The sequence below is a fragment of the Mytilus californianus genome, unplaced genomic scaffold, assembly GCF_021869535.1.
Source record: "Mytilus californianus isolate M0D057914Y unplaced genomic scaffold, xbMytCali1.0.p SCAF_11, whole genome shotgun sequence".
In the NCBI taxonomy this organism is placed as follows: Eukaryota; Metazoa; Mollusca; class Bivalvia; order Mytilida; family Mytilidae; genus Mytilus; species Mytilus californianus.
Window position 1 is genome coordinate 51,545,998 of NW_026262593.1, and position 19,299 is coordinate 51,565,296.

Consider the following 19,299-nt stretch of genomic DNA (forward strand, 5'->3'; position numbering starts at 1 on the left):
TCCATTCTTTATTCTTTTTGTATGCTATTTTATGTATGGACATAAGAATGCAGAGGACGATAACAAATTTCAGCATTTAAGGTGTTGGTGTTGGAGGAAGGCTACATTTTTTTTTATAAAAGATTCATGGTCTGAATGTTGCCCCCACCCCAAACTTTTTCTTTTTGACTTAAAATTTATTAATTAGTGTCTTGTAAATTTTCAACGAGTCAGAAATACGTTTTGCAGATGAAAACGTGGAAATTATTGTTTGAAAACAATCTTTTTCAACTGTGAACTCTTAATTCAGACTACGTCATCATAGTGGGGCAGAAAAGGGGAATAATAAGTAAAAATTAGCTGGAAAGGTTAAATATTGGAGAAAATATCAATATTACATAATTTCTTAATGATTTAACCAGTATGAAGTTTCATTTGATTCAAAATATGGACGTATTTTAAAAATTAGGAGAGGATTTTTTCCCCGCTACCTACAAATATGCTTTGGGGTTGTCAGGCCGCTTAAGTATTTTAAATCGCCTGGTAACGTCATGTGACCATACTGTAGCTATTCTCCATGCCTCAATGTATCAAAATATACCAGTCATATTTATTTTCACTAGGTAAACCGGCGGTGTGATTATTCGTTTTGAGCTGAAAAATTGACCAGGGCAGTCGATGTGAAAAAAATGTCCGTTTCACAAAATGGAAATAATCGCTTGAATTTATTTAAATGGCTTATGTCATCTCGCTTTTTTTATAAATTTATTTTGCTTTAATACTTTAGATGAAATATGTTCTAGATCGGTCTACAATTCCGTTTATTTTAAATGAAATTTGCGATTTTTCGATGCGTCGTTCACGGCCAAATTTCTTTTTACCGCGAAGCGACATCTGTTGACAGCTTTTCCTCTAATTATCTCCACTTGATTCTCTTGTCGCATATCCGGGGTTTTAACGGACAAATCAGATGATTGCGTTCCGGCTGTGTATAGAGTGACATAAAAAAATCTGTTCATAAAACTTTCGTGCAGATTTCCAAACATCAAATTTCCAGAAAATCATGGCAGACTCTAAATGAATGTTTAAAGTACGCTGGTTTCCATTTGAATTTGAATATTGTTTAAAAAAATATAGTGTGTTTCTTGTAATAGTTTGAATATTTAAAAAAAGCAATTAGCTACAGAAATACAATTATGCAATATTTAACCGTTTTAAGGATCATCATATCATTGTTTTAATAATAATTATCATCAGCTTGTGGTTTACTCTGGATTTTAGGTGATAAGTAAACAAGCCCACTAGAAACAGAAGTGAAAGTAGAATCGCAAAGGTTGATATTTATAGATAAACACCACTGTGATAAACATTTGAGAGTAAGATAACAATTACCTTCTACACAATAATTCGCCAAAAACGACATTAAACGATTACAGATACTTACAACGGTTGAGGTTGGTTCACAAAAAGGGGGATGGGGGGTATACCAAGGCCGTAACCAGCTGGGTAACTAGGCTAGTCCAAATAATTATGACGTCTTGAAAGGCTATTGTATTTTTTTTTCTGTGACGCCTTCCTACGACTAAGCATACTATTTTAGTGAGGCAGGGGGTCTGGGAAAAATGATGTACAGTCAGAGATATAACTCTATAGGGTTATTACATAACTTGCGTGTGTTATTACAGATACTTTCATGAGTTGTCTGCTCTTTATTCCTTAAATTTTCTAAATCTGCAATAACATCAGTTCTGCCAACTTTTAATAATGCAAATGCGTGAGATTTGGCCAAAATCGTAAAGATCAAAGAGAAAAAACAATAGATCAAAGGAAAATGCCGCCAAATAAGCATGAAAATGCGTGAGTCTCACACTAAATGCATGAGACTTGGTAGCCCTGTAACATATGTTTGTTATTTTTAAAATAGATCAAAAATATTTTAATTTATAATGGCCTCTAAGGAACTCTTGAGACTTTGCGCAGAAACTAAATGCATAGCCTTGATAATTATTTTTTTAATTAAATTAATACATTTTTGATTAACCATGGTAAATCAATGAGACAAGGCTTTTAAGGGATAAAATTAGCTGTTATAACATAGCTTAGTTATTAAAGGAATGTAATCTATTATATGACCCACTTGGGATTTACTGGGAAGCTTGCGCAGAACCTCATTACATGCTCTGGTCATTATTTCTTACAATAAATTAAAATACATTGTAATTAAGCATGATGTATGTCTGAGAAAATGCTTTGGAGTGATATAGAGAAGCTGTGATAAAACCCTTTAGTTATTACAGGCATATTTTCTCTGTAATAACATATAGGTGTACTATGCAAAATTGGCAAACTTTGAACTGTTATATCTTTCTATAGTTAAGTATACATAAAGACAATAGTAATATCAATAGAACTTGTATGCATTTTAACTAAACTAGTGATGTATATTGTCCCTTTGAAACATGCATATGTTATTACAGTTCTTTGATTTTTTAGTCCACAATAACAAATGTATGTTATTTTTCTGTAATAACCCTATAGAGTTATATCCCTGACTGATGTAAAATCCTGCGTTCTGGGCATTTCCAGATTAAGCTTGACATCGTTGAGATACATTTGTAAGCGTCAGAGTTTATTTTTGGACACTTTTTTATATATTTTTCATATTTTCAGACATGTACTAACACCAAATGTTTAACAAGTTGTCTAAATTTATATGTCAGATAAACATTCAAATATGATCAATATTAATTTGAGTCCACCGCCAGAACACGTACAGAACAAACATCGACTCAGACAGTCAGGGGTACTACTTGTACAAGTAATATTTCATGTATTTATTTACTTGAAGAAGTAAAAAAAAAATACACTTGTTTAAGTTAATTATAATGTTTGAATAATCTCCCTTAATTTTCTCAAAAATTCACTTGTATAAGTAAATATTTTTACATTCCCACAAAAATTCTCAAGTTTTGAGATGTAAAAACATGCCTTTAATGATTTTTCCCAGGTTAGCTCCTAATTTTTGATTAAGAGTTCAATGTTTCATCTGATTAATTAAAAAAAGAAACTGATTGCGCAAAGATCTTAAGAATTTGCGCAAGGCCTTCAAAAATTGCTCCTTAGGGGCTTGTAAATGAGCAGTGTTCTGAAGATAGCCTACCGTCCCTCAATAATGTAAAAATTGGATTACGGAATGTTCTTTCAAATTTTAAGGTAAAAGAAACATGGATAAAAAGTAATCCATGCAGGTTTCATATTATCTAAAATTTGTTTATCTGTAAAGAGAACGATTCAAATAAATTTGGGGGAATTGGGGAAATGAATACTCAGACAGTTCTGCTCCCGTCTTGCGGTGCCAAGTACTTGATTTGTAAGTCTATTTATAGTTTTTTGATTAGTTCTAGTGAAAATATATTCAAGACTGGAACTCTTAACACCTATTGTGATCACAAATAACATCCATTAGTTTACAAGAATCATTCCTTCCTCACCTTCAGTATCGCTTTCCTTTTTCTGCAAGAGTCTGTTTTTAACTAGAGATCCACGATGATTACCGGTAACTAGGTTAATGTTGAATTATATCCTGGTAGAATAATTTAAAAGGAAAGATGTCAAGTTATAGAAATTAAGGTTGAGACAGAAAAAAAATGGCTATATTTCGTATTTAATTACCATAAACGAATACACACAAAAAAAAATCAGTGTCGAAATTTCAGTGAGGCAATTGCCTCACTTGCTTCAATGGTAGTTACAGCCTTGGTATACTATCATGACTGAATGTTAACATATGTTTGTTTCTCCTAACAGAAGCTCCCCTGGAAACTGTTATAAACATGTTATAATGCCTGTTCCTATTGGATCAAATATCCTTTACCCTTAATTCAGTAAGGAACATAAAGTACTCTATTATTTCTTCCACGATTCTTTATTAATTACTATTAATTAGAAAATAGTAGAGTATTGGGTTGCAGGTTATAAAAGTCGAGTTGCGAGTTACAAAAGTTGAGAAGTGCAAGTTTCAAAAGTTGATTTGCGAGTTAAGAAAGTCATGTTGAAAGTTAAAAAAAAGTCATGTTGCTAGTAATACAAAAGTCGAGTGGCGAGTTACAAAATTTGAGTTGTAAGTTAAAAAAGTTGAGTTGTGAGTTAAAAAAGTCGAGATGCAATCTAAAAATCTGATTTAGAATATAACCATTTAATAACATTTTTCATTTGCAGATTATGATCGCACCATTTCGATAATGTCATCATTATTTATAATTCAATAAACACAAACATATATGTAAAGCGAATCAGTCTATTAATGCATGATACAAAATATTAATTAGCACATATATAAAGATTAACGTGACCGAATTAGTAGACCCAGTAAGTGTAGTCTTCATGCTGAATGATTTAAACCGCCAAATCACACAAAACACATAACCTAAATGCCATCTATGTGCAAACAATTCAGAAGTAAATAATTTTAATCTAATTCATAAGATCAACTGACTGAAATTATATAAATGTCTTAGATATCTCCATCCCTCGATTCATATATATAGATTATATATTAATTAACATGAATATTATACATGACTTTCAGCTATCTTATAATTATAATACTCATGATCATGATGATATTCCCAAAAACATGTTTTTTTTTAAATGATCATATAACAGAATAATGGAAAAATGCAGAAAAAGCTGAAGTAGTGCCATATTTCAAGTCATTGACTTCAGAAAGTTTTTATGCCTCATTTATTTGAATAAATTACAAATATATTTAGATTTTTAATATTTAAACAGACAGTGGCATGACATGGAACCTATGTTCAGATGAAAAGTACTTATTACAAGCATGGATTGGAGAAATACAGCAGTGGAAGTTGATTTGCCAAATGGTGCATGTTATCAGGTAAGTCATAGTATACTCATCTCATCAAGGATTAGCGACTCTTAAAAATCTATTTATATCAATGGTTGATGCAAACCTACATACCCAGTATATGCTCAGCTTCTAAGTACAATTAATAATGCAGATTATTTTTATAATTCTGTTTGAAGTGAATGCATAAAAAGCTTTGATGTAGCTGACCATATATATTATAAACATATTACTGATTAAAGGGGTTAACTCCCCTTCGCCAGGTCTATATCTATATATATATCCTCCTTTAGCTCATAATCATTTTACTCTTTGCAATAGATCAAATGTTATTTTCACTTTTCAATTTGCTTTTGAATATTCTCTTTTAAACATACATGATGTAGCCACCTGTTCTACTTTCTTTTAGTTTAACAACAGAAGAAGGAAGTAACAAATACCTCCAGACTACTGTAATTTAAAGCAACAATTTTTGGCAAGCAATTCATTTTCACAACTTTCACAAGTAGAAGAATATTGTGACCCAACTATAAATCTAAATCGCTGCAAACATATAAAACTTGAATCTTCACTTATCATGCTTACGCATTTACATCAAGAAAATAGGAGCTAGAATCACAAAAATGAATAGCTGCAAAGCTAGTCCACTAATAAAGGAAAAATCATGAAATAAATTGTCTGAGAAAATAAGCTGGTTAACAGTATTACTATATCTTAATCCTGCAAATTAAAGGTTAGAATACTTATTCAAAAAGGAATAGACAAATAATGACCCAATTATTTTATTCATCGAATATGATTACAATGACTCCAAAATACATGGATCAAGCACAAAGAAAATTATGTGGTAAGCATAAGGGGAGATAATTCAAACCTTGAATAGAAAATTTATATCTTACAGATATACTTACATAAGTAAATATACTTACATCTTCAATTATATTTATAACCATGAAGGTATAAGTATTACTCCTGAATGACATTTACATAAGTATGCAATTCTATAAATATGTTAATTTTAATTATTGTCAGTTCTTTTTTAGTGAAAATGTATATTTAATTAAAGCAAATTTAACATTGATATTTCAGGCTTCAATTAAAGATATAACAGAATCTGGAATTCTTGTTGTTTTTAAAGATGAGTAAGTACCAGGATACATTAATCTTGAAGAGATTTCAAAATAGACGAAATGAGAACAAAACTTTATCTGGTACATTGATCTGTAAGAAACAGTTTATATACTAGTGTTGACAAGTGGATTCAATCAAAAATCCCTCATGTGATGAATTTTTCAAGTGAATGAAGGTGATTGTAGGTGTTATATTACAAATTGATAGTGATCACTATGAATCACCAGTAATCAAGACAAGCAAGAGTGATTTTGACACAAACACCTTGTGTGTACTACTATGTTTATATCTATGCACTTTAAAACATTTTCATTTCAAAATTAGGGGCCTCGGTGGCCTTGTGGTCTAAAAAGTCAAAATACTGTGAGTTTGAATCCGGCATTGGGCATGATGCACTCCACTCCAATCTTAATTGACTAGGATTGTCAGTTTTCCTACCAAAGGTTGGATTAATGTACTCTGCGGGCACTTTGGCTTCCTCAAACAAAAAAAACTGACCGCCACGAAATAGCACAATAGTGTTGAAAGTGGCGTTAAACACCAATCAATCAATCAATCATTTCAAAATTTTGCAAAAATAATCTCCCATTTGGACAAATACTCACATGTTAGCAAATTTATTTTATTTGTTTGATTTATGAAAGTAAGCTACAATTACAAATTAATATCATGATAATCTCATAGATCAATAATTACTCTTTACATTTTATTTTCTTTGCATAGAAATATGCTAGTGTTTTCATACGAATATTATACATGGACGATTCTACTCTTTTATAGAGGAGTTCTGCTTGGTCATCTGGATTGGTCCATTACAATTTCTCCTTTTAAACTAATATAGGCTTCCAATATGTGCATTTTCACTTTTATTTTGATGAGTAAAGTAACCTCTAAGGACACAAACTGGATCCTTTAAAGTCAGCACTTGCAAATTCATGCAAAGATGAGTTTAATAAATAGGTAGACAATAGAAGCATTTTTTGTTTGCCTTAACCATCATTCATTGTTTTAACATCCTTCTTTCAGCTTGAAGCCAGAAACCAGTGTAACATTTGAAAAAGTAAAACTGTTTCCACATCAACGTGAAGAGAGCTTTGATTTTAAACAAGGGGACATAATTCAGGTTTGTTTATATGGTGTCAAAAAGAGAAAACATAAATGAGAGTAAAGCTTCATTATAAGTTGCCACTTAGACAGTATGGACAGAAGGTTACTAAGACATTTAAGTTGAAAGTTTCATGATTTTTGCAGTAAATTATTTTAGATATAATTTCTGCAATATTCACCTGTGTTCACGATTATGGTAATCACAGCAGTATTATATATTGCAGTTTTATAATATGATGCTATATGAATGAAAGGAGATTATTAATGATAAAAATCCCTAACTTCATAAGACGGTGGTAAACACAATGACAGACCAGTGTCCACACCCAAAAATGACAGTGCAGTCTGGGTTCAAACTCATTAAAAAGTGACTTATCCAATTTCTAAATGAACTTAACTTCTGACATTAATAAACAATAACCACTGAAAAATTCCTGACTTGAGACAATCATATATTTCTATGTCATTTGTTCTCTGGTGGAGAGTTGGCATTCATACCACATCTTTTTATTTTTATATTGATTTTTGTTTAAATTCTGTAAAAGTTGCTTATTTAAAATTAAGATCTTGTACATCAAAAATTATCACATACATTCTATGTTTTTTTTACCCAATTCAAATACACCAGAACATTACACATAACAATTAGACAGAAATGATACAAGAAAACTGTATACGACCAACTCTCTGCATCACTGAACATATTTTGACAGATAATGCATGAGTTTTCTCACCGTATATAGGTTAAATGACTAAACAATATTCAGTGTTTTACCTTCTAAATAAGGTCAGTTAAGACATGGTTTACCTAGTGTAAGATCTAGACAGGTTTTTAAGACATGGTTTACCTAGTGTAAGATCTAGACAGGTTTTTAAGACATGGTTTACCTAGTGTAAGATCTAGACAGGTTTTTATACGACCGCAAAAAAAATTTTGTGGACGTATATTGGTATGACGTTGGCGTCGTCGTCGTTGTCGTCGTCCGGCGTCGTCGTCTGAAGTTTTCGCACTCTAACTTTAGTTTAAGTGAATGGATCTCTATGAAATTTTACCATAAGGTTCAATACCACAAAAGGAAGGTGGGGATTGATTTTAGGGGTTATGGTACCAACAGTTAAGGAATTAGGGGCCAAAAAGGGGCCAAAAATAAGCATTTTCTAGTTTCCAGACAATAACTGTGGAACGGTGTATGGATCTCTCTGAAATTATACTACAAGTTTCCATACCACAAAGGGATGGTTAGGATTTGCTTTGGGGGGTTATGGCTCAAACCGTTTAAGAATTAGGGGCAAAAAAGGGGGAAAAACAAGGTTGTCCTGGTTAATGGACAAATACTTTAGTACAAAACATAATTTAAAGCAGTGTAAGGGAGATAAATCAAATACATCATTGAAATTATCTCCCTTACACTGCTTTTAAATTATGTATAAAGTAATGGTTAATGAACAATTAAGATAATTTAAAACAGTGTAAGGGAGGTAATCCAAATACAACATTTTGGTTACTTCCCTTACACTGCTTTTAAATTATGTTTAAAGAAATGCATATTTATAAAGGAAGACCAGTAAAAATATCTTGTTGCATCTTTTTTCTTTTTACAAAAAAATCCAGATGAAAGATTTGACACTATATTTTAAATTCTATTATAAAATAGATTAAGTTAGCACTATGGTAAATTTAAATGGGTAATTATGGTTGCAAACTCCATTGGAAATTTGAATTGAGATTATGACCATATCTTGAGAGAAAGAATTTTTTTGGGGAAAAAGGGGGGGGGGGTAAAAAGAAATTGTGGGGGGTCAATTTTTTCTCATTTCAGATTTCAGAAATTAAAAAGAATTATTTTTCAAATATTATTTTTTTTTCAAATTTCAAATATTGAAAAATTTCAAGAAGTAATCTTTAATTGCACAGTATGGCGCATTAGATTTGTAAGATCTTTGACCACATTTATTTATTTGTTATGCCGATTCTAACCGTGTATTTAGATTTTTAATTTTGGGTCCAGTTTTCAAATTGGTCTACATTAAGGTCCAAAGGGTCCAAAATTAAACTTTGTTTGATTTATAACAAAAATTGAATATATGGGGTTCTTTGATATGCTGAATCTAAACATGTATTTAGATTTTTGATTTTTGGCCCAGTTTTCAAGTTGGTCCAAATTGGGGTCCAAAATTAAACTTTGTTTGATTTCAACAAAAATTGAATATATGGGGTTCTTTGATATGCTGAATCTAACCATGTATTTAGATTTTTGATTTTTGGACCCCGCTATCAATTTGGTCCATATTGAGGTCAAAAGGGTCAAAAATTAAACTCTGTTTGATTTCATCAAAAATTGAATTATTGGGGTTCTTTGATATGCCAAATCTAACTGTGTATTTAGATTTTTAATTTTGGGTCCAGTTTTTTAACTTGGTCTACATTAAGGTCCAAAGGGTCCAAAATTAAACTTAGTTTGAATTTAACAAAAATTGAATTCTTGGGGTTCTTTAATATGCTGAATCTAAATATGTGTTTAGATTTTTGATTATGGCCCCAGTTTTCAAGTTGGTCCAAGTTGGGGTCCAAAATCAAACTTTGTTTGATTTCAACAAAAATTGAATATATGGGGTTCTTTGATATGCTGAATCTAAACATGTATATAGATTTTAGATTTTTGGCCCAGTTTTCAAGTTGGTCCAAATTGGGGTCCAAAATTAAACTTTGTTTGATTTCAACAAAAATTGAATATATGGGGTTCTTTGATATGCTGAATCTTACCATGTATTTAGATTTTTTATTTGTGGGACCGCTATCAAATTGGTTCATATTGAGGTCAAAAGGGTCCAAAATTAGACTTTGTTTGATTTCATCAAAAATTGAATTATTGGGGTTCTTTGATATGCCAAATCTAACCGTGTTTTTAGATTTTTAATTTTGGGTCCAGTTTTTTAAATTGGTCTACATTAAGGTCCAAAGGGTCCAAAATTAAACTTAGTTTGATTTTAACAAAAATTGAATGTTTGGGGTACTTTGATATGCTGAATCTAAACATGTGTTTAGATTTTTGATTATGGGACCAGTTTTCAAGTTTGTCCAAGTTGGGGTCCAAAATTAAACTTTGTTTGGATTCAACAAAAATTGAATATATGGGGTTCTTTGATATGCTGAATCTAACCATGTATTTTGATTTTGGACATTGGACCATAATAGGTAAATTAAAAAAATTGAAGTTCTTAGACCACATTCTTTCTGTATCAGAAACCTATGCTGTGTCAAATATTTAATCACAATCCAAATTCAGAGCTGTATCAAGCTTGAATGTCGTGTCCATACTTGCCCCAACTGTTCAGGGTTCGACCTCTGCGGTAGTATCAAGCTGCGCCCAGCGAAGCATTTTATTAAGACATGGTTTACCTAGCGTAAGATCTAGACAGGTTTTTAAGACATGGTTTACCTAGTGTAAGATCTAGACAGGGTTTTAAGACATGGTTTACCTAGTGTAAGATCTAGATAGGTTTTTAAGACATGGTTTACCTAGTGTAAGATCTAGACAGGTTTTTATACACCGCAAACAAATTTTGCGGTCGTATATTGGTATGATGTTGGCGTCGTCGTCATTATCGTCCGAAGACCCATTGGTTTTCACACTCTAACTTTAGTTTAAGTGAATGGATCTCTATGAAATTTTACAATAAGGTTCAATACCACGAAAGGAAGGTTGGGATTGATTTTGGGGGTTATGGTACTAACAGTTAAGGAATTAGGGGCCAAAAATAAGCATTTTTGTAACTTCCAGACATAACTTGTGTGTTAGTGTATGGATCTCTCTGACATTGTACCACAAGGTTCCATATCACATAGGGAATGCTGGGATTGATTCTAGGGGTAATTGTCTCGAAATTTTAGGAATTAGGGGCCAAAAAAGGGGCAAAAAACAAGCATTTTTCTAGTTTCAGGAAAATAACTTGTGTGTAAGAGTATGGATCTTTCTGAAATTGTACTACAAGGTTCCATATCACAAAGGGAAAGCTGGAATTGAGTTTGGGGGTAATTGCCAAAAATGTTTAAGAATAAGGGGCCAAAAAGGGGCTAAAAATAAGCATTTTTCTAGTTTCCAGACAATAACTTGTGTTCAAGTGTATGGATCTCTCTGAAATTGTACAGCAAGGTACCATACCACAAAGGGAAGACTGGAATTGATTTTGGGGGTAATTGCCTCAAAAGTTTAGGAATTAGGGGCCAAAAAGGGGCAAAAAACAAGCATTTTTCTAGTTTCAGGACAATAACTTGTGTGTAAGTGTATGGATCTTTATGAAATTGCACTACAAGGTTCCATATCACAAAGGGAAAGCTGGGTTTGAGTTTGGGGGTAATTGCCCTAAACGTTTAGGAATTTGGGGCCAAAAAGGGGCCAAAAAACAAGCATTTTTCTAGTTTCCAGACAATAACTTGTGTTCAAGTGTATGGATCCCTCTGAAATTGTACTGCAAGATACCATACCACAAAGGGAAGGCTGGGATTGAGTTTGGGGGTGATGAATCATAAGGGGATTCAAAAAATTTGGGGGGGGATTTTTTTTTTCCTTTTTTTCCTTTTTTTTTCTTTAACATTTTCCATTTTAAATTGGTTATTTCTGATTTATATATAAAAGCAAATAATAATGATATGGTTTGAATAGGTAAATTAAATTTTTTTAAGTTCTTAGACCACATTCATTCTGTGTCAGAAACTATGCTGTGTCAAATATTTAATCACAATCCAAATTCAGAGCTGTATCAAGCTTGAATGTTGTGTCCATACTTGCCCCAACTGTTCAGGGTTCGACCTCTGTGGTCGTATCAAGCCGGCACAGCGGAGCATTTTATTAAGACATGGTTTACCTAGTGTAAGATCTAGATAGGTTTAACTGTATTTTTCATAGGTTTATTCAAAGGATGATGAAGATCAGATTGAAGGATGGTGGAAAGCTAAGATTCAAGTTTTAAAGAGAGACAACTGTTTTATAGAATATATAGATAGAGATGGCATGGATTTAGTGAAGAAGAACAACATTCGCCAAGTAAAGCAGGGGTTTGTACTCAAACATATCAATCTTGTACATAACAAAAGTTTGACATACATCAAAGCACTAGATTTAAAATATTGAGGTTTCATAAAATGAGGATCTATGCCAAGGAAATTAGGTCTACAGTAGTCTCGTTTTATTCCAGTAGTTAACGAAAATATAACAAAGTGTTTGGTACCTACAAGCTGTCCAAAAATGCTTTTTTCCCAAAATAATTTTTTTGCCTAACTGATTAAATGCAAGGATTGATTTGTTTTAGCTCATTAAGTAAAAAAGTAATGACCATAGAAAGCTGGAAATCAAAATTATTCAGTGTTTTTCCTAGTATTTTCCAATGGAGCATGAAATTTGAACTAGCACTGTTTTTCTTAAATTATAGCAATGGATTTAGGACCATGGCATTATGAAGCTATTATGCCAGTTTGGGAGAACACTGTCATTAGTCTAAGGACAGACAACAATTCAAAGAAGATTCAAACTATGTAAGAAGAACTCATTGGCTAACAAAGTCCTTCCTAAAACAGCCAAAATTGGGAGGAAATTCATTGTATTTTGCTTGCAACATCTCAGAAATAGGCCTTTCTGTTTCATTATCATTTTCTTAAGTTTAAAAAAAATGTCAATGGAAGTTTATTTTTTTATGACAGTTTTTAGGGTTTTTCTTTTTTAATTGAATGACTTTTTAGTGATGATATTTCTTTTGTAGTGAATTTTTTAGAAAGCTTATAGTGAAAGTACCGAAACATCTCAAAGCCATGTAAGTTTATGTATAAATTTGATTCATTCATTCACAAATTTGATATTACATTAAATGTTTTGTTACTGCTTCTGGCAAAAGCACACATCATTTAAAGTTAATAGCAAAGATCGTTGGCTTGAAGTTTGAATAATGTATTTTGATATGGTGACATCCCTTCTTACAGTCTTTTACTGATTAAACTAGAAAATTTTAAAGAAAGCTCTGCATGTCTATTTCATATAAAGCAGGGAATATGATAATTTCTCTTTCAGTGTTGTTATTATTATGCATGTTTACAGTTTCCACATGACATTTAAAATCATCCATCAATCAATCAATATTTTTTTTTATAAACTTGTATTTTCAACTTCCTGAACTAATCTGATGTATATTTTAAAATTAGTTGCCTTGATAATATAAAATTATAGTTACACACCATATTGCATGGATGAAATCTTCAACATGAATACTAAATTTATTCTGTTAATAGAAGTATTTACATTTAAATGCAAATTTTTCTGCCATAACTTAAAATCACATATTCAAGTTCCTGCAAAATGTTGCATCACAATTTAAAACATTTGATGTCATGATTAAAAAGTTATTTTGTTGTTTGATGGCAGAGGGTTATATGGAGACAGATCTAGGGTTTTTGGAGACAAAATTCCGCTAAATACCAAAAGCATAAATATGATTATGCTAATAAAATACAGTAGCACTTGAAACTTGAAAGCAGTCACTTTAAAGGGAATGTTTTTGACTGATCAATGATTTTGTAGTTGTGAAGAAGCTGGAATACATTCAGAATTCATCAAACATTCAGGTGTACTTGCAGTAATATACAGTCGAGCATCATCATCCTTGATTTTTGTAGTAAGTTTAATTTAAACATGTCTATGCTAGATTTTTTTCATAATTACACCTTATATAAGAAAGCCGAATTTTGATTGGTTGATAGCCAGTGTATTTTTCGCATATTCTAATATTTTTTCCTCATTTCAAACGAATTTGCCTGTTTTTCACCACTGCCGGTGAATTTGCCTCAAATACCATGGTATTTGCCATTTTGGATATTCCTTTTTTACGAGCATTTTCCTGCCAAAATTTTTCGGATATGACGTTACATAAAAAAGCAAGCTAACGTGTATTAGTACATGTATAATTCCCGCGGTTCTATGATAATATCCTCTTATCCTCAAAATTATGCATAACCATGTTAATGAATTAGTTTCAATCCAAATCTATTCGGTGTAATTAAACAGATATATCATGTTATGGAGGGGTATTTGCGAAAAATACCAGTATTGGGACCGAATTTCCCTCGCCTATCTAGCATCGGGAAATTTTGCAGTCCCTTGACTGGTATTTTTTCGCAAATACCCCTCCATAACATGATATATCTGTTCAATACTATTGCGGCCAAAAAGATTGTTTAAACCATTTGGTCCGGGAACACAATTATCGTCCTTTGATTTTCGTTGTCTACAAATATAGTCCCTACTGTGGACAGTGTATCAGTTGCAATTTTATTCATACCCTTCCAAATTTATTTCTTCATGTTTTGTGCCTCAAATAGCAAATAGGGGGATGAAATTACACTGTAAAAAAATTTGGGTCATGAATTTTAAAGTAAAGTAGTGATTTGGTCCAGCTGAAAAAGGTTAAAAATTACTATAAATACCATTAAATTCTTCTCAGCAACTACAAATCATAGCTTGTTGAAAGTATCATGTTCATAGGTGCTTTACTATTTGATTGTGTTTTCCAATATATCAGGCTCATTAACTTTCTATTTCTGGATGCTTATATGTCGTCTTCTTTTTTAGCCATGGTGTTGTCAGTTTATTTTTGACTTAGGAGTTTGAATGTCTCTTTGGTATCCTTCGCCTCTCTTTTTATATATTTTTATTCATGTATGAAATTTTTGTCACATTTTTCTCAGGCGCTATGAATCTGAGTTTTCTAATATTTCTTATCAAGCTTCATGCATATATGTGTGCATATATACCTTCATATAAGAAGATAATTGAGACAACTATCCATTACAGATAATTTTTAGCATAAGTCTAATTAGTAAATATGTTATGAGCAATATATTTTTCTAACATTACTGAGTTTGGTTTCATATTACATGTATTATGCAAGTTAAAATATATTTTATATCTATTTTTGGCATGAGGTTTTGTGGACCAAATTAGGCTTAAGTGTTCCACAAAATGTGTATATCCTTTCTCTAAGAGATTAGGGGATTTTACAATACATGCATTGCAGTAATGGGATATGTCTATTAGTCTATCCGTCACACTTTCTTGCTGACTTTATAGCTTGATTAAAAATGAGCAAAGTCCAGTAAATTTTTTGTATGAAGCCTGCAAAATTGAGTCATGTTTATATGTTATCTTGATTTAGAATGATTGGGTTCCAATAATTTTTCTTCAATTTTTGTAACATTTATTACAAGATTAGTTATGTATAGCTGTATTATATGTGTTCATAGCACAGCTGTGTATTTCAAATGGTCCCACATTTATGTGAGGAACTCTGACTTAGATTAAGTAGAAATTTCAAATATTAAATGTTCATCTAATCTGCCCATTTTTGCTTTTTTACATTAAACAGTCTTATATATTGTTTTGTACCTTAATCAGGCCGTTGGTTTTCTCATTTGAATAGTTTTACATTTGTAATTTCGGGCCCTTTTATAGCTTGCTATGCGATATGGGTTATGCTCATTGCTGGAAGTCGTACAGTGACCTATATATAGTTGTTAACTTCTAATTCATTTGGTCTTTGGCGGAGAGTTGTCTCTTTGGCAATCATTCCACATCCTCTTATCATTTAATATAAATTTTGATATTTTGAACAGTCTACAAGTGAAGATTTAAACAAAAAGGCTGAACTTCTATCAGATTTACATGTGAAGGCACTAAAAGAAAAGTTACAACAGAGACAATATCAGGTAAGTTCTATACAAATGGTTATTTTCTTGCTGTGTTGAAGACCCTTTGGTGGCCTTGGGCTGTTTTCTGCTCTTTGGTTGGGTTGTTGTCACTTTGACATATTCCTCGTTTCCATTCTCAATTTTAATAAATGATATACAGTAAACATGGATATTTTCACAGGTTGTCAATTTTGTGATTTGAATGCATAAAATTTTCGTGCAAGGGTTAAATTCACTAATCAAACTGTAAGTGTGTGCCTTTCGCATAGATATTATTGATTTATACAAATTATTACCACTAAGGATATTTTCTTGCATTTTACATGATCGACAAATCAGTGACAATAACCCTACTCCAAAATGTGTAAGTTTACATTAGCAGAGAGAGAGAGATATGGGATCACAGAAGGCCTAGCACATCTCATACCAGGGACAAAATTCAAAGGACCGGGACAATATCACATTGTATAAGTAGATTTTTTAAAAATAAAATGTATTTATAACTTGAGAATTTTGTAATTTTGTTAACTTTAATTTCAAAACTTATTTAGATTAAGGGAAAGTTACAATAGTTATCAAATCTCATATTTCGATTAAAATAATCAAGGAAACAAACAAAAACTAAGGAAATTGCATGAACTCTAAAAGGAGCAAGACTGGGTGTGCTGACAGGGTAAATATCTCATGCTATACGTGCATCTTCTGTCATGTGTTTCAACATTCAGTCAAAATATTACAAACTTGAAATCTGTAAAATTACAGATAAGACGACTATTCTGGTATTAAAAGTTCTATTTTTATAGAGATTATAAAAATCAACAAATCAAATGCAGGCCAGTAATTTTTTTTTCTCACTTAGGGTTTACCTGAATTTGACCCCTTTCATGGTTCTGAAATATTAAACTGTATTTGCTATATGGTTTTAAGGGTTATATGTCCCTCTGACAGAGTCCATCTCACCTTCAACTGGATTATTTTCTTGGTTCATTTACAAACTTTAATTTCTTGTGATTAGGTCCATTTCTCAAGATAATACTGCTAAAATTCTATTCAACTATGGTTTGTTAAAAGAATGGTTGTCAGGGTTAAATTTCCATTTGATAGGGTTCATCTGATCATGACCTTATTTTCATGGTTCAATGTCAATGTAAAGTTTGTTTGATTACCCGGTAGGTCAGTTTTACAGTTACAAATATTTGGCCCTATATGTATGTTTTATTAAATGGTTGTTAGGGTTTCTGGTTTGTCTGAAAGGACTCATCTGACCTTACCCACATTTCATGGTTTATTGATCGTCCCTCAGTTTTTTCATTAGGTAAGTTTCTTTAATACCATAGGGAAAAGACTGAACTATTTTTGGTATATAGAATGTTTGTAAATGGTACATGTTGGTTTTACTGGTTTGTCTGACCTTGATCTGATTTGGAATTAGGTCAATTTCCCAGTAACTATATGTATGTATAAATAATAGCTAAACTTTCGTTGTTACGGATGCATGTCCAGCAAAAAAGGTTCATCTGACCTTGACCTCATTTTCATGATTCAATGATAAAAATTGAGTTTCTTGAATATTTGGTTATTTTTTCATCAAGTTTTGTTTGATGTTTGGGCTTTAGAATTTTTATTTTCCTTTTTTTTTTTGCCTTTTAACAGTCTTGTTCAAAGCATTTCGGGTAAATTTGCAATAAATGACTACCACAAACATAGCAAAAATGTGAAATGCACATTTTTTTATTGTTTTTGCAGAAAAAGCACAAGCATACAGAAACTTTCATGGTTTCGTCAGATTTAATGGGACTAGCCATTGGTACCAAAGGTTCTAACATCAAGAAAGCTGAACGTATGAAAGGCATTGGGTCTGTTACTAAAGTGGAAAGTGAAGGTGGATATCTTTTTAAAATTTGTGGTGAGGTAAAGTTTGTTGATTATAGTGAAATATTGTTTTTGGATCATATATATATATGCGAAAATTTTTAAGAGGTAAATTTTCTGAATCCTTGTAAAATAGATCGTAAATCTAACCGAAATTTGTATGGTCCTTAATCACTTTCAAATACAGACAATAATGAACAGTTAGCTACAATACTGATATCATAATTGTTTACCTGTACAAAATTAATTGGAACTCTAACTGGGAGTAGGCTCAGCATCAGGTGTATGACCTCATGAAGAGCTGGGCATTTCTAACAATAATTGGGTATATTTTACAACATGTCTTTAATGCTTTTATTGCAAAACATATGATGGATATAGTATGGCATTTTATTTTATGATAGAACTATTTTAATGCAAGATTGTGCTAAAAAACATTAATTAATTATACACTTTTATTCATCAATGAACAGTTGCAATAAAACTTGCATACAGTAATTTCTGAATTTATTTAATTGACTACCTTTGATTAAATGGCATTTGTAAAAACAAAGACAGCTAGATTGATGAAAAATACACTAAGTTGGAATTTATACCATTGAATCACATATTATTAACACTATCAACAAGTCAGAGGTCATTTTCACTTTCATCCTGATAACTTTTGACCATCTTTTAGATACAGATATTTAAATTTGTCCTTTGTCATTGAAGTCCCCAGAAGCAGTTAAACAAGCTAGAGGTTTGTTGGAGTTCAAGAAAGAGCAACTAACAGTACCACACAATTTAGCAGGTAACTTTTTCTTAAAGATATTTAAATATATATAATTGGCATAAGTTTACAACCAAGGGCCCCCCTTTTTGAAGTTGTCTATGTTGGGGGAAAATGATAACCCTGTTCACATTTTTTTTATTCTCAAAAATTGTTTTTGGGTAAACACTTGCATACCCAAATAAAACTGCAAAGAGAATCATTTAATTCTTAAATATATTTCTTTCCAATTATACAGATATTTGTTCTTTTAGATTGAATAATCATGTCCAATAGCAAAGATCGGTAGATACGTCACTAATTAGTATTGAATATGCATATATCAGTCACATGACCGCACCTCATGCAAACAAATCAGTAATAACAATGGCATCCACTCAAGATTTTATGAAAATAAATTTAACTGATGAAGACATTCCTGGGACAAAAATACATTTAAATGATTTTGAAACTGTGGAAATGTCCAACTGAAGAGATGGATACAGTGCCGTGGTATTAAAACTTCTGGAAAACGATCAGAACTTCTACAAAGGCGAGTCACCTGTTACGATACACCCATTTCTTTTGTTGACATGTTTTACCTGAGCTACAAATAGTCAATCCTTTAAATATCGGAAGGTGAACTTTGTCACCAGGCTTTGATTTGCAGTTGACATTTAAATGACACACCTTTTTCATTGACACAGTGACAATTATGGAAATCATATGCAAACACACACACAATCCGTTGTTTACATTTCGCACTTGTGTGGTGTTTATAAAACTTAAACTTCTCGATAGGTAAAATAAAAGAAAAATTCATTCATCTAAAATAAATCAAATGAATGATATAAAACT

At 31.7% G+C, this 19,299-nt stretch overlaps 1 protein-coding gene across 2 annotated transcripts in view; it reads left to right on the forward strand.

Annotated features, from left to right (window-relative positions):
- LOC127720280 (uncharacterized) overlaps nt 1–19,299 on the forward strand; it is a 123,714-nt gene that overhangs the window by 80,562 nt on the left and 23,853 nt on the right. Inside the window, exons 1-10 of one of the 2 annotated variants that reach the window (XM_052226789.1) lie at nt 1,268–1,355; nt 4,771–4,879; nt 5,939–5,991; nt 7,007–7,103; nt 11,995–12,143; nt 12,845–12,895; nt 13,657–13,750; nt 15,744–15,836; nt 17,565–17,729; nt 18,405–18,483. In XM_052226789.1, the coding sequence (XP_052082749.1) occupies nt 4,823–4,879; nt 5,939–5,991; nt 7,007–7,103; nt 11,995–12,143; nt 12,845–12,895; nt 13,657–13,750; nt 15,744–15,836; nt 17,565–17,729; nt 18,405–18,483 (838 nt within the window). In that variant the 5' untranslated portion in view covers nt 1,268–1,355; nt 4,771–4,822. Of the gene's footprint in view, nt 1–1,267; nt 1,356–4,770; nt 4,880–5,938; nt 5,992–7,006; nt 7,104–11,994; nt 12,144–12,844; nt 12,896–13,656; nt 13,751–15,743; nt 15,837–17,564; nt 17,730–18,404; nt 18,484–19,299 lie in introns of those variants that run through there. The other variant, XM_052226791.1, reaches the window with a different exon arrangement.